The 13,493-nt window shown below is 46.0% G+C and overlaps 1 protein-coding gene across 9 annotated transcripts in view; it reads left to right on the forward strand.

Annotated features, from left to right (window-relative positions):
• LOC149336151 (lysosomal alpha-mannosidase-like) overlaps positions 1-13,493 on the forward strand; it is a 66,559-nt gene that overhangs the window by 42,499 nt on the left and 10,567 nt on the right. For all 9 annotated transcript variants that reach the window (XR_016284153.1, XM_089552624.1, XM_089552623.1 and 6 more), the window contains 5 exons: positions 3,032-3,101; positions 5,446-5,589; positions 7,673-7,798; positions 9,042-9,239; positions 12,123-12,344. Coding sequence is in view for 8 of the 9 variants with exons in the window: in XM_089552624.1 (XP_089408750.1) it covers positions 3,032-3,101; positions 5,446-5,589; positions 7,673-7,798; positions 9,042-9,239; positions 12,123-12,344 (760 nt within the window). In the remaining variant the exon portion in view is untranslated. The remainder of the gene's footprint in view (positions 1-3,031; positions 3,102-5,445; positions 5,590-7,672; positions 7,799-9,041; positions 9,240-12,122; positions 12,345-13,493) is intronic.

The following is a 13,493-nucleotide window of genomic DNA, read 5'->3' on the forward strand; positions in this document are numbered from 1 at the left end:
GCGGCCCTCGCTTGGAAGGACACCGCCATGTTTTCACGCTAAGGGCGCAAAATCCGCAATTGCCGCAACGCTAACTTCTCAAAACTGCGTTCGTACGCTAACGCTATTTCCTCGTTAGCGTTCTGCGCATGCGCACTCTGGACACGCTATTCCGCTATGCACGCAATTACGCAAAGTCCGCAATACTAAAACTCTCTAATTTCTCCGAGACCGCCCTGCTTGGGTATGTCAAAATAAAGCAGTTCTAATTAACGTACCCTTTTTGGCAAAATTAACGAGGCAACAGGGTTTGCCTCTCAGCCTTACAATGAAGCTTTTACGACGCCATTAAAGAACAAAATATCTCTAAAGGTGATTACAAGGGCTCCCCTTACCTTACGCAGATTTAGAGTTTAACGGGTGCCATAACTGTGGTCCATCACATGGCTAAGAAACAGACCCCGTTGTCTGGTTACTTTTGGCACATGCTACATCCGCAGAGCCGATTTTTTTTTCTTCGAACGTGCCATTATGTCCCGTTAGAAGTGTATAAAAAGTTCACTGGTTAAACCACCTTATCTTTGCACCTCAACGAGTAATACAGTTATGATCAATCTGAACCACTCTATTAGTTTACTAAACTCCTTCATTTATCCTGACCTAAACAATTTATCCGTTCTCGCCGCCTTGCTTATGCGCCTCACAGTGTTTATGTCAGAAAAAAAAGTATAGACGTTCAATGCGACTGTTGCGGCAGAGTATGCTAAGCATCAGTGCTTCGCCGCTGCCGCTGAAAGGTTCAGACCGTGCGAGCGGGTGACGTGATCCAGACCCTCAATCACCATGTGACACGCTGTAACCCCACTACACCCCCGCGAACCAGTCCCTCAATCACAGTATGATGCGACGTACCCTCTCCACTCTTCCTCACACACCACCCGCTGCCTCCCACTCTCTCTCCGTCTTCCCTCTATCTCCACTTTGGCACCAGCCAACCAAGGCTTGAGACCGACAGATTTTTGCGACAAGGGGGAACGCGTTAGAACAAGTGCGCTTTGATTATGCACTGCGTTCGTCCATATGCACCTTCATTGTTTCTCTTCCATGATCTCAGCGGCCTCACTTCAGGCCACGTCAATCTCATTTTCGGTATTTCACGCAAAAGCTCAGTTTTCAGGGCTTCCATTCTAGATATTTTGCAATTAAGGCTTGTATGGTTTCCTAAAAGTGATTTTTCTTGAGCTTTCATTTCATTTCAAAAACCGCGCTTTCACTTCATAAAAATTGTTCGGATACAATTTTGTTATAAAGTTATAACATGTTGGAGATACTAGGCTGGCACGGTAAGTCAACTTCCAAAGTGTTGCTCCATGTACTATAGTTGTTATCACGTTTTTTGCGAATATACAATATACAGGGTCTGTTCTAAAAGTAGTAGGACTCGTTTTTTTTTAATATAATTTGTTCATGAGAATAGTACAAACGATTAGAATTTTTCAAAGCGGCACCCTTCCGCACCTACACGCTGCTGCCAATGAGTTTTCCAGTTTTCGTACGCCTTCAAGAACGCCTGGACCGAAATGCTGTTTTGCTCCCTCGTCACGGCCTGTTGACCCGCCTCTACCGATCCGTGATTTTTTTCCTTGAGCGTCGATTTTATTCTCGGGAATAAAAAAAAGTCTGGCGGAGCCAAGTCGGGGCTGTAGAGGGACTGAGGCAGCGTTCCCGCCTTGTGCTGGGCAAAAATCGGGGTCCTCATTCACTCGATGAAGAAGATCCTGGCAGATCGCTTTCCGGTTGGCCTTTTGCTCCTCTGACAACACTCCCGGCACTAACTTCGCGCACACTTTCCTCGTGGCTAAGTTTTTTGTCAGGATCTCAAAAACTTGGGTTTGTGAAATGCTCAAGCAATCTGCAATCATTCTGATACTCATCCTACGATCACTGTTCAGTAAATGTTTCACTCGCTACACATTTTCGTTGGTCTTGCTGGTCGAAGGGCGTCCGGAGCGGTCGTCGTCTTCCACTCTTTCCTTACGTTCTCGGAACAGCTTGTGCCTCTCAAAAAACACCTGATCTACCCATGGCAGTGTCGCTGTAGGCCTCCTTAATCATGTCGTGAGTCTATTTGCCCGTTTTCCTCAACTTTGTGCAAAATTTGATCGCGCATCGCAGATTCAGTAAACGCTCCATGATTCTACGTGACGAGACGTTTCGACATGGGTTCACAGTACAAGCGACTTGCTCTCTTCAACGGCCTAGAGCCGACTGCCGATTTTCCCCAGCATTCCCAACATCCCCCTTCAATGATCCTGCACGCGCAGACCACTTCTCGTCCACCTGTTCGCCCAGGAAAAAACCAGTCCTACTACTTTCAGAACAGACCCTGTATATAGGCAAAAAAAGTTGGCGCCTCTGTTCGCTGCTACCACACCCACGATCGCGCTCTCGACTCCTTCCTCGTCATTGTCGACTAGTGATACCGCACGATCATTATCATTAGAGTTGGTTGAAACTGTCCACCCCTTATATTCCGTCACAGCTTCTCGCTCTTGCGGTAGAAACTACTGCTGGAATTCTGGAGCCGAATTTTCAAAGCTGCTTACTCGTGCAAACTAGTTCACGACTGACCTGCTCCTCCAAATCCAACACACTATACTGAAACGCGAACAGCCCCGCCGCGGTGGCTCAGTGGTTATGGCGCTCGGCTGCTGACCCGAAAGACGCGGGTTCGATCCCGGCCGCGGCGGCCGAATTTCGATGGAGGCGAAATTCTAGAGGCCCATGTGCTGTGCGATGTCAGTGCACGTTAAAGAACCCCAGGTGGTCGAAATTTCCGGAGCCCTCCACTACGGCATCCCTCATAGCCTGAGTCGCTTTGGGACGTTGAACCCCAATAAAACCCCAGGCACCTGGTGCCTGATAAAACAGGTGGCAACATGTTGTGAGTCAATGTGCTGTGAAAGAAAAGATCAGAAAGCGCGTCATCTGTGCAAGTTTCGGTAGCATCGCTATGAAGAGTGCGTCTGACGGCCTTCCGGCTCCTTTCAAGGGGCACCTCGGTGAACGCCGTGGCCGCCGACTACGCAGCCCAGCTCTCGGACGGCATCGCTGGTTGCGAGGTTGGTCTCTTTTCTTCTCCCCGCTTACGCGACGCTGCGCTGAATTGTAAATTTGTTCGTTTATTTCTCTGTTTACTTTTCTCACAGTTGAGGAAAAAATTCTCGTATTCATGGGGGCCATGTGCAATGGCGTTGTTTACGTAAAGGTGCAAACAGCATGGGGACGAGCACTTCTCATGTATGGGTGCGGGCTGTACATTCGTTTTTGTTTTTTTCGTGAGCGGTTCCGTTATGAACTGATCATCTCTATAATTATACTTTTTAAGCTTGATATAAAAAAATGGTCTTAACGCTCGCACCATTTCATATTGTTTGCACCTGTCCAATCAGCACCAGAAGTTTATTGGATGAGATTTTCGAGGGACGAATTTTCGGCGAAGTCACGCCTCCAATTCGCCTGAAAAATTTCCTCAAACCTTTGTAATGTCTGCTTACTCTGGTTGCTTGTGCAAAGCCGCCAGCCCACGGCCTTATTACATTGTTTTCCACGCCAGCCTTAAGTCTGCCGCCCGAGACGCGTGGAAATATGGGACGGTACGAGTGGAGGCCCATGCTCCATCCGCTGGTAACAATTTCAGGCGACTGGGTCGCTATAGGGTGTGCACTACAGTGTACATTTGTTTCTGAGAACACGCATCTCGCTTCCGAGGTAGCATTCCACTGTGCACAAGTATAGTGTACTACAGCACAGAGTGATCAGTGCAATGCTGTATGTGGAGCAACGTACAAAGAAATTAACAACTACGCTTTATCGAGGTGTCTTGTGTATAGCGTGTATAACCTTCAATTCAATTCAATTTATTTCACATTTGTAGTGCACAGAATGCGAAAATGCTTTTTTGAAACCATTGGCAACGGCTAGTTCGGGTCCAAGTACACAGAATGCAAAAAGACAAATTCAAAACGACGAACTTATGCAAAGTGGTATTAACAACCAATCAACATTGAAATAAAAAAATAACACTTGTATAAAGCACCCGGCACTACACAAAGATAGCATTGAAACACGCAGTGAGAACACTGAGACATTGCGCTAGATATATAAAATATATAATTGGAGAAATTATAGGTGGAAAATAAAATTTCATGCCATGTCAATTACTTCTGTTAAATGTGCACGAATACGAGTGCACGAATAAGAAAAGTGTGTATATTATTTGAAGATAAGTGGGCGGGCACATTTACGACATAACTCACTCACGCTCACTTCAAACTAAGCTGAAATTTCATACCGTCACAGGTGAGCATGAAGGAGCTCTAATGTTTGTGTGAACTGACATTTTCGGTGCTCCCATTGACCACGGTTAACTGTCCTGAACTTGAAAGAGTGAAAGTGAACCTTGTCCACATGAGCCCAACGCTAAAGTCTCAACTTTTAAGAATGGTTTCTATTTCCGTTCTTGGAAGCGTTGCGCTAAAGAATTAAATTGAAGCTGGCTTTAAATTGAAGAAACATTTTCACTGGATTTTCCAGCGCACCTTCTCGCTGTGGACATGTTTAAATACATAGCAAAAGGGCAGTTGGTAGAGCGTATATACATACACAATGGTGGAGTGAATGCTGATGACGACAAGAGGTGGAATGAGGGCCCGGACATGAATGAATGACCTAGAGCAAGAGCAACATAAAAGAAGTAAAAGAGTATTAAGCACCAGCAGGCAGCTTCTGTTGCCTCGACAAAGAAACCATCTGCAGAGTGGCTGAAGCAAGGCTCATGAGGCACCTTGCCTTCTATGCTGTACTTATCACCATGCTACTTATTGCTTAAACTCGGAATCGAAATGTGTCTCATGCAGAACCTTCAATGCTACGAGGTATAAAATATTTTCATGGCTGTCCCAGCCAGCTGGTCATCAGACCAAAAAAACTCAAGGCGATCCTCGGTACATAGTTTGAAGCCAAACGTTCTGTGTGTCCGAGGCTGACAGGCGTAAGTTTGTTACATCCGAGGTAAACTTAGGTTCTTTACATCCCAGTTCAACAGACACTCAGTTCGTTACATCCCATGTCGATACATAAAAATTCGCTATATCCGGTGTGACATACTGGGGTTCATTATATTCGAGGTTAACGCACGAAATGTCATTATATCCGAGGTGGCATACTCCGAATTAGTATGCTAGGCTCGTTCGTTGTGCGGTGGGCCGGTGGCCGTATGCCACTGCCCACTGAAAGACGGCGGTCGTTGTTTTCACTTATTAGATCCTTATTGTGCTAACGCATGCATAAAGTTGCTTAACGATGGCCGGCATGTTAAGTGGAGCGCTCTGAGCCCAGTTCGACCATGTTGCGAAGGCACTGGCCGCCAGCGTCGTACTTTCTAATTCAAGACGACGGTCGCAGGAGGTGATCAAGTCAGCCGTGTCTCACCTGACCGTGGACCCCGATCCATCGGAGCGCACCCCGAATAACTTACAGCCGCAGCCACTGACCTTCTGTCACCGCCTCAACGAAAGCTACTGTCCGTACAGCGAGACCCACTCTGAGGTGACGGCGCAGCCCTACTTTTAAGCCCCTAGCGCACTTGGACGAGCCTGGCTCGTCATAAGCCACCATTTATGCCTTATGACGTCCTGCTTGTCATGTTTTCTGTCACTCTATGTCCGGTTTAAGGTGAGTAGGGAGCGTTCAAAGCATTTTTTTTTGTGTTTTGCGACAGACGGCAGCACGGGTACTAAAGGATCATTTTGGTAACCATTTTGGGACCATTAGCATTTTTGTTTCGTTTTGCGACAGACGGCAGCACGGGTACTAAATGATCATTTTGGTAACCATTTTGGAACCATTAGCATTTTTTTTTTTGCGACAGACGGCAGCACGGGTACTAAAGGATCATTTTGGTAACCATTTTGGAACCATTAGCATTTTTTTTTTCGTTTTGCGACAGACGGCAGCACGGGTACTAAATGATCATTTTGGTAACCATTTCGGGACCATTAGCATTTTTTTTTCGTTTTGCGACAGACGGCAGCACGGGTACTAAATGATCATTTTGGTAACCATTTCGGGACCATTAGCATTTTTTTTTTCGTTTTGCGACAGACGGCAGCACGGGTACTAAACGATCATTTTGGTAACCATTTTGGAACCATTAGCATTTCTTTGTTCGTTTTGCGACAGACGGCAGGCAGCACGGGTACTAAATGATCATTTTGGTAACCATTTCGGGACCGTTAGCATTTTTTTTTTCGTTTTGCGACAGTCGACAGCACGGGTACAAAATGATCATTTTGGTAACCATTTCGGGACCATTAGCATTTTTTTTCGTTTTGCGAGAGACGGCAGCACGGGTACTAAACGATCATTTTGGTAACCATTTTGGAACCATTAGCATTTCTTTTTTCGTTTTGGGACAGACGGCAGCACGGGTACTAAATGATCATTTTGGTAACCATTTCGGGATCATTAGCATTTTTTTCTCGTTTTGCGAGAGACGGCAGCACGGGTACCAAATGATCATTTTGGTAACCATTTCGGGACGATTTTCGAAAAAAGAACGTGTTCGTTAGAGGGTTTGAGCAAAAAAAATGGATGTGTAGTACCATACCAAGTAGATGGGAGCTTGGATAGTGAAACGCTGCACAACCAGCTGCAGGCTTTACAAAACACTAAAAACTTCTCGAGGCGATGCAGTATGTCTTAGTAGCGAACGCTCATGCGAGCACTGAAATTAATTTCTGATCTATAGTCGGATACAACTTAAGTCTGCAGTGAAGCTCCGCCCACATTCAGCCTCCGCGCACAGAATTCCTCCACGACAAAAACATAGTCCGCTGCTTAAACGTTTTTTGTTACGTAAACAAGAAGTTTTATCACAACAAAAAAAATTATGAGCTCTAGAATTCTTATACATGGATTGTCTGATATAGTCAAACATTAAAAAGCTGATTTTGTTTACAGTTGCGATTGGGCAGCGAAGTAATACAAGACGCCGCGAACCGCAGCCCAGTGTTAGCAACTGCTGTTTTTTTAAGTTGTATCCTACTATAGGAGATAGGATCAATGCCGAAATAGAAGATACGACGCAAGCGAAAAAGGATTGCATATGTCTGTTCATTAACTAAAATATTAAATGACATGTTTTGTATTTATTATGAGCAGATAGTAAAGTGCACCCTAGTGTTCGTAATTTAAAGTTAGTACAGAATCTATGAACTAAAAAGGTATCAGTACTCCGTGTGTCACATGTTCCATATATCATAATGAAAGCAATAAGATAAGCTTGATTCTAAAAAGCCAAATACTACTGCGTGTGCAATTTCGGTTCACAGGAGAGAGCATAATGAAAAGGCTGTGATTACTGAAAACATATTTGTGTGTGGTTGGTGGACACACCTAGCTTAAACATCCTTGTGTGATAATTTTCAAACTCTATAATCTAAAATTGTCAACTATCATGATAAAAATTTTAGGTTCTTTTTTCCCCGCACGAGACTCGGGACGACTTAATTTATTTACTGCGGAAGTTGTTTTACATAAGCTTTCGTAGAACAAAGCATATTTTCTGTTTCCTTTGAGCTCTATTTGTTGTGTAGTCCACTGTGTTCACGGTCTGCTGCGTGGCTCGCAGTTTATAGTCATCGTATACAACCCGACAAGTGTCGCCGTATCCGTGTACATCCGGATTCCTGTCATCGCAAACGCGACAACTGGCTTCGCTGTAACGGCAGCAGAGGACACCACCGTCGACACACAGGCAAGAATTCTAATCTTCTGCATTATTTTGTAATGTAAGAAAACAAAGCAAGCTGCACTTGCACGAACTACATAGGAGAATATACCATCAGAGGCAAAAGTAGCCGACCCCCACCCTCCAAGTTCCGATTCATGCCACTCTGCGTGTGGGCGCCGCCTGACAAAATACTTCTGGTGTCGAGACCGGCGCAATGGACCTGTTTCGACGCCATAAGTGTTTTTTCAGGTGGTGCCCTCACGCAGAGTGGCAAGGTCGAACTTGGGGGGGGGGGGGGGGGGGGAAGAGGGTGTCTGTTAATTTTGCCCCCGATAGTACGTGATGAAATAGTCGCCGCGGCATATCCGCAAGCTTGTAATTCACATTTCGACAAGTTTTCTAGCTAGCTTCTGACTTCTAATATTATCATCTCCGTTATTATCATCTCCGTATTATCCTCGCCGTTAAGAACAGGTTCGTGCAACAGTGCACATAGCGACTGCAACAATAGTGTTGACCATCTTACCAATACATGATTCTCCTGTGTGAATAATTAGGATGATGAACAAGATTACCAGCATATTCAGAGGCATGTAAACAGTCTCAGCATAATATAGTTTTCCAAAGTTTAAAGGAGTATTTTTTTAATGAATTTAAGCGCACAACAACACACACACAAGCAGAGGAAACACACAGGAAAGGCGCTAACTTCATCCCAATTTCATCTGTGTATTTCCTCTACTTGTATGCGTTTTATATTGCGCTTAAATTCATTTAAAAAGAGCTATTCACCATCTAGCCCAAACAGAAGTTTTGTTAAAGGAGTATAGGCACCTAATTTTTTCGCATCTTTTCATTTCTGTAATGATGAATAAGACATTAGTACAGCTGGGTAACCACGGTTCATTCACCTGCAACCGCCGAATAATATATATAATTTAATTTCTCGGTGAAGTTTGAATGTTGTAGTTTTTTCATGCATCACGCGGCCAAAACCTACCTCTCACTTCACAGCCACCGTTAGGTTGATGAAACTGAAACCGAAATATTATGAGAGAAGAAATTATAAATTATTTTGTGGTCCCAGGGAATAGCACACGGGGATCGACGTCTAAAAAATAATTACAGCAAAGAAAACATGCAAGCAAAATTTTGGTGTCTAATTCTTTATGAATCGCATAGATTTGAACGCATTCACTCTATTAAAACACACGTCAGTTGTTTCTATAATGTGACCTGAAGATGACTATTCGCGTTTCGTCCGCAGTTGGTCCCGCTGCCTTTGTACAGAAAACCACCCGACGACAACGCTGCCTTCAATGCCACGGCAGCACTGGTGTTCAGGGCACTTGTCGACCCACTCGGATTCAGCCTGTACCGGGTGGTGCACGCTCCAAAGAAAACTGCGCCTACCCCGGAGAACTTCCTACAACTGGACAGGCCTGGCTACTTCATAGAAAACAAGGTTAACGCAGTACATACTTACGCCATACATTGAAAAACAAAACGAAATGTCAGGACATGTTAAGTGTAAATTCGTTTTAACTATAATTTCTGTAATTACTATTGCCAATCCCTTTGTAATTTAGGATACTTGTTTTGCCATAAGTAGAAAACAAGCAATGCAACTACATACACTACGTTACATAAGAGGTCTCGCACAACGCCTCCACTTTTCAATGTATAGGTGCCGTCAAAAGTAAATGGAAGGAAATATTCACAAAAAAAACTTAATCATTGGCTCCCCAATTCATGCATCCTTAAATACATATGTGCAGCCTAATTATGATTTTGAGAATTTCACTGTGCACCAACAAGCATGGACCATTATGCTTTAGATTTAAAGAAATTAAATTTTTTTCACAAAGTCGCCTTCCATTTACTTTTGACAGCGAGTGTACATTTATTTTTTTTAGGGTGCACCGAGTTGGTAAATTTTGCTCACCATTTTTTAAACCTACCTTCCTCCTCTTGTTTCATATATGATGCTGCAATGTCTGTTGCAACTTTGCCGCAATGTCTCCTTCAGCTCAGGTTTTAGTTTATTGCTGAGCTGTATTGGTAGCTTCTCGGGAACGAAAACTACTGCTTTTGTAGCAGATTTTTTCGCTCAAAGTCGAGATCCGCAAAATAATTTGCAATATCTGGTGAGGATATTACGAATATGGAACTCCCTCCTTGGCCCTACTCGGGACCTGCTATTGAAAAAAAAATTGATTGTTATATATAACTGCCATGTTTTTACTGTCGTGTCCTTGGGCTTTCATACTATCTCGTAATGTTCTACTTATTGTTTTTATTTTTTCGTGCATATTTTAGCTGATCCTGCCACAGCTTCATGCGAGGCTGCACTGCGCAAAAAGCTCTTAGGCGCTCCTCGATGGATTGTTTGAATGCGTTAGTAGCCAAATAATCGTTATATCCGAAGTTCACACACTAAAATTCCCTATATCCGAAGTGGTACACATAGGCTTGTTGTAACCGGGGACCAACACACAAGTTCGCTACATACGAGATCCAGACACAAAAGTTCGTTTTATCTGAGGCGATATAGTTAGGTTCGTTATATCTGAGGTTGACACACGAAAGTTTGTTGTATCCGAGGAGGTATGCTAAGGCTCAGTATATCCGAGGTTAACACAAGAATGGTCATTATATCCAACGCGGCATACTAAGTTGCGTTATATCCGAGGTAGTATGCTATAAGTTTGCTCGTAGCTCTGTGGGTAGGTTGGCACGGTGAGCATGTAGTTACCACCTGCCACTGGCTGCTGACAGTCACGGTTTCCGCTTGTGCCGACGCTCCTAATGAAAATGCAATAAAATAAATATAATACATGTTCAGAACTAATGCAGATGACCATGCAGAATCTAAGTAGAACAATAGGCTTGAAGGAGTAGCGGAGAAATTGGAGCGGCGAGAAGCCAGACATGATAGTGCCATTTTCGAGTTTTGCTATGGAGACCAAGGACGTCGAACCCAACCTGACGAAGTTAACTACGGGGGACAATTATGTAATGCTGCGCTCAAACTCAGCTAACACAGTTTTTTTTTTTTCTGAATGTAAATCGGCTCCTTGCCTTTTTGTGACTGTGTTACGTTTCTTTTTCAGAAAAAAAAAAAGGATTATTGCTGAGAAAATCGCAGTTGCAAATGACCCATTTTCTCCCCAACTCGATTCAAACTCGAGAAGTCAGCGATGAAAAGGACTCCGTGATCATGGCCTCAAAATTAATGGTGATGTGGTATTGACTCAGAGATCGACAAAGGAGTATTTATCTTCATTGCAGACACATTTTCAAAACAGCGTATAGAGGTGATAGCTGCATTTCGTTATTTCTCCTTTTCTTGCTTATAAAAGCTGCCTTTTCAGTTCAAGTAGCCTCTTTGTTATTAGAACATTGTATCCCGTTTATACAGGACAACTTCAGATTGCGCTAGGGGTGTCACTTTGACTGCCAATAGGTTGCTAATCGGACAAGCCCAGAAATCTAGACAAACATTCCTAGTTTGCGCGGCTGTCACCATGTACTCCGGGGCGCTGAACACCAAAAATTACCGCGAGAATTTTGAATCTTTGAAATACATCCCACCCATGGACACCAAAAGGCAGACACACCGCGCATCCTATACTCATGCAATAAAGACAAGCCATCGCACAGTCTGCAGCTCTCTACCCAATCTCAGTGGGAGGCCGCGCTGCTCAGCTCGGACCCGGAGGTTGAACTCCGAGTCGCAGAGTGGGCCGAAGAGGTCGCCGAACGACATCGTCGGTCGGCCACCTGGCGTCCGGCCTACAAGAGGAGCCCACCGCGGGGAGGGGAACATCACCCCAACCCGCCCTTAAAGGCTGGTTCAGATGCAAGCGACTGGCCGATTGAGCGGCGCGGCGCAGCGAAAATTTCCAACTTGTTGGAACCTCGCTGCTGATCGCTGCGACGACTCAAAACAGGTTTTTCCGCCACGGCGACAGAATTGGCTAGCATTTTCGCTTGCATGTGAAACAGGCTTAAGACCTCATCTTTAATAAAGTTTACCTCCTCCTCCCCCATCTCCTATAGGCGTCAGAAGCAGTCTGTACCAGAGCCGGAAGCATTTTATAGGTAGGAAGAGGAGGCCATTGGTATAAACATCTTCGCGCTTCATTTCACCACCGTTTTTCTCTCAATCATAGCTGAAATACTGCCGCTGAGTTGCACAGTGTTTGCTACTGACCAGTGCTAATGACAGCCGAGAGATGGCGCTAGTTTCGGATGCCAGGGGCATGAATGATTGCCGGGGGAAGCAGGACACCGCATAGCGAAAGTTGTCGACCGAGAAAAGCTACGTCTCGCTCTTCTTGTGCAGAGGTACATCGTCGAGCTCGACCCATCGTCCGGACTGGTGACCCGCGTGGCGTTGCCGGGGAGCGAGAGCGCCGCCTTCGGCCCGGTTTCTCTACGGCAGACGTTCGCCGCGTACGGCCAGAAGAGAGACGACTTCAGCGTTCCTCTCCCGGGCCACTACGTCTTCAGCGCGCACCACGACGCGGAGGACCTGGGAGAACTCGTCTCCTACCGCGTCATCAAGGTGCGTGATGCGCCAGCCTCTCTCTAGCCGTTTGTAAAATGGGCGAGGGCGATGCTCATTCATGTAAACTTCTCATCACCATTATCCCGCACGGGACTGCGTGTTGCCAAAACATGGCCTGTACACCACGTGGCCTTACGTGTTTTAACGCGAGTGTCCCGTGTCGTGCAGAGGTACATGCTCTAATTTACATTCATAGATCCCTGGAAGTCCTCAAACCCCTCCTGGCGCAGTGGTTAAGCGATTCGCCACTGCCTTGCGATTGCAGGTGCTCCCAGCCGTGGGCCTTGTGTGGTGTTGATGGTTGAAACATTTATTGCCAAGCAATGCAGAGGACGCAAACCCTGCCTTCCCTTACGTGGCACGAGGCAACCCTTATGGGGTTGTCCTTAAAGGGCAAAGGACAGTCCTTGGAGGGCTATCCGCTTCAAGGCGTCGGTAATTATCCGGCGCTGTTCAGCAGCAGCGGAGCTGGCCAGGAGAGTCTCCCAGTATGACTCCGCCGTGGTTGGGGATGGAGGGTGTGGGAAGGTGGGGCATGTGCGAAGGATATGAATAAAGTCTCCCGGTTTTCCGCAGAGCTTACAGGAGGAAAGGAACTGATCGGGGTAGCGGGCATGAAGAAGAATAGGTTAACGAGCAGTACGGGTCTGGAGTCGGCGCCAGTGGGAGGCCTCGGTTAGGGTTAGAGAGGGAGCCGGTGGTGCGTAAACGCGCCGGGTATCTCAGTAGTGGGTAAGGATATCTCTGAAGGTAAGCAGACACTCCTGGGGTGACGGAGGGGGTCCAACTCCAGCCCGGAAAGTGAGACCTCGGGCGAGAGAGTGGACCTCCTCGTTACCCGGGAGGCCTGCGTGTGCGGGGGTCCAGATAAGGGTTATAGGGCGGGTGGGGTGCCAGAAGCGTAGAAGCCGAGCCGCGGAGCGGGATATCAAGCCTTTAGCGAAAGTGGACAGGGAGGATTCTAAGTCGGAGAGAATTTTGGTGGCAGAGGTGGAGATGAGAGCGAGCGCAATGGCTGCTTCCTCTGCAATTTCTGATGAGTCTGTGGTGATGGAGCCTGATGCGAGTAATCGGGCCTGATTGTTAGCGACGGCGAGGACCATGCGAGAGCCCGACGGGTACGCTGCGACGTCCACATAGGCTACC

Source organism: Amblyomma mixtum, chromosome 7 (assembly GCF_055824585.1).
Source record: "Amblyomma mixtum isolate Tamu chromosome 7, ASM5582458v1, whole genome shotgun sequence".
Classification (NCBI taxonomy): domain Eukaryota; kingdom Metazoa; phylum Arthropoda; class Arachnida; order Ixodida; family Ixodidae; genus Amblyomma; species Amblyomma mixtum.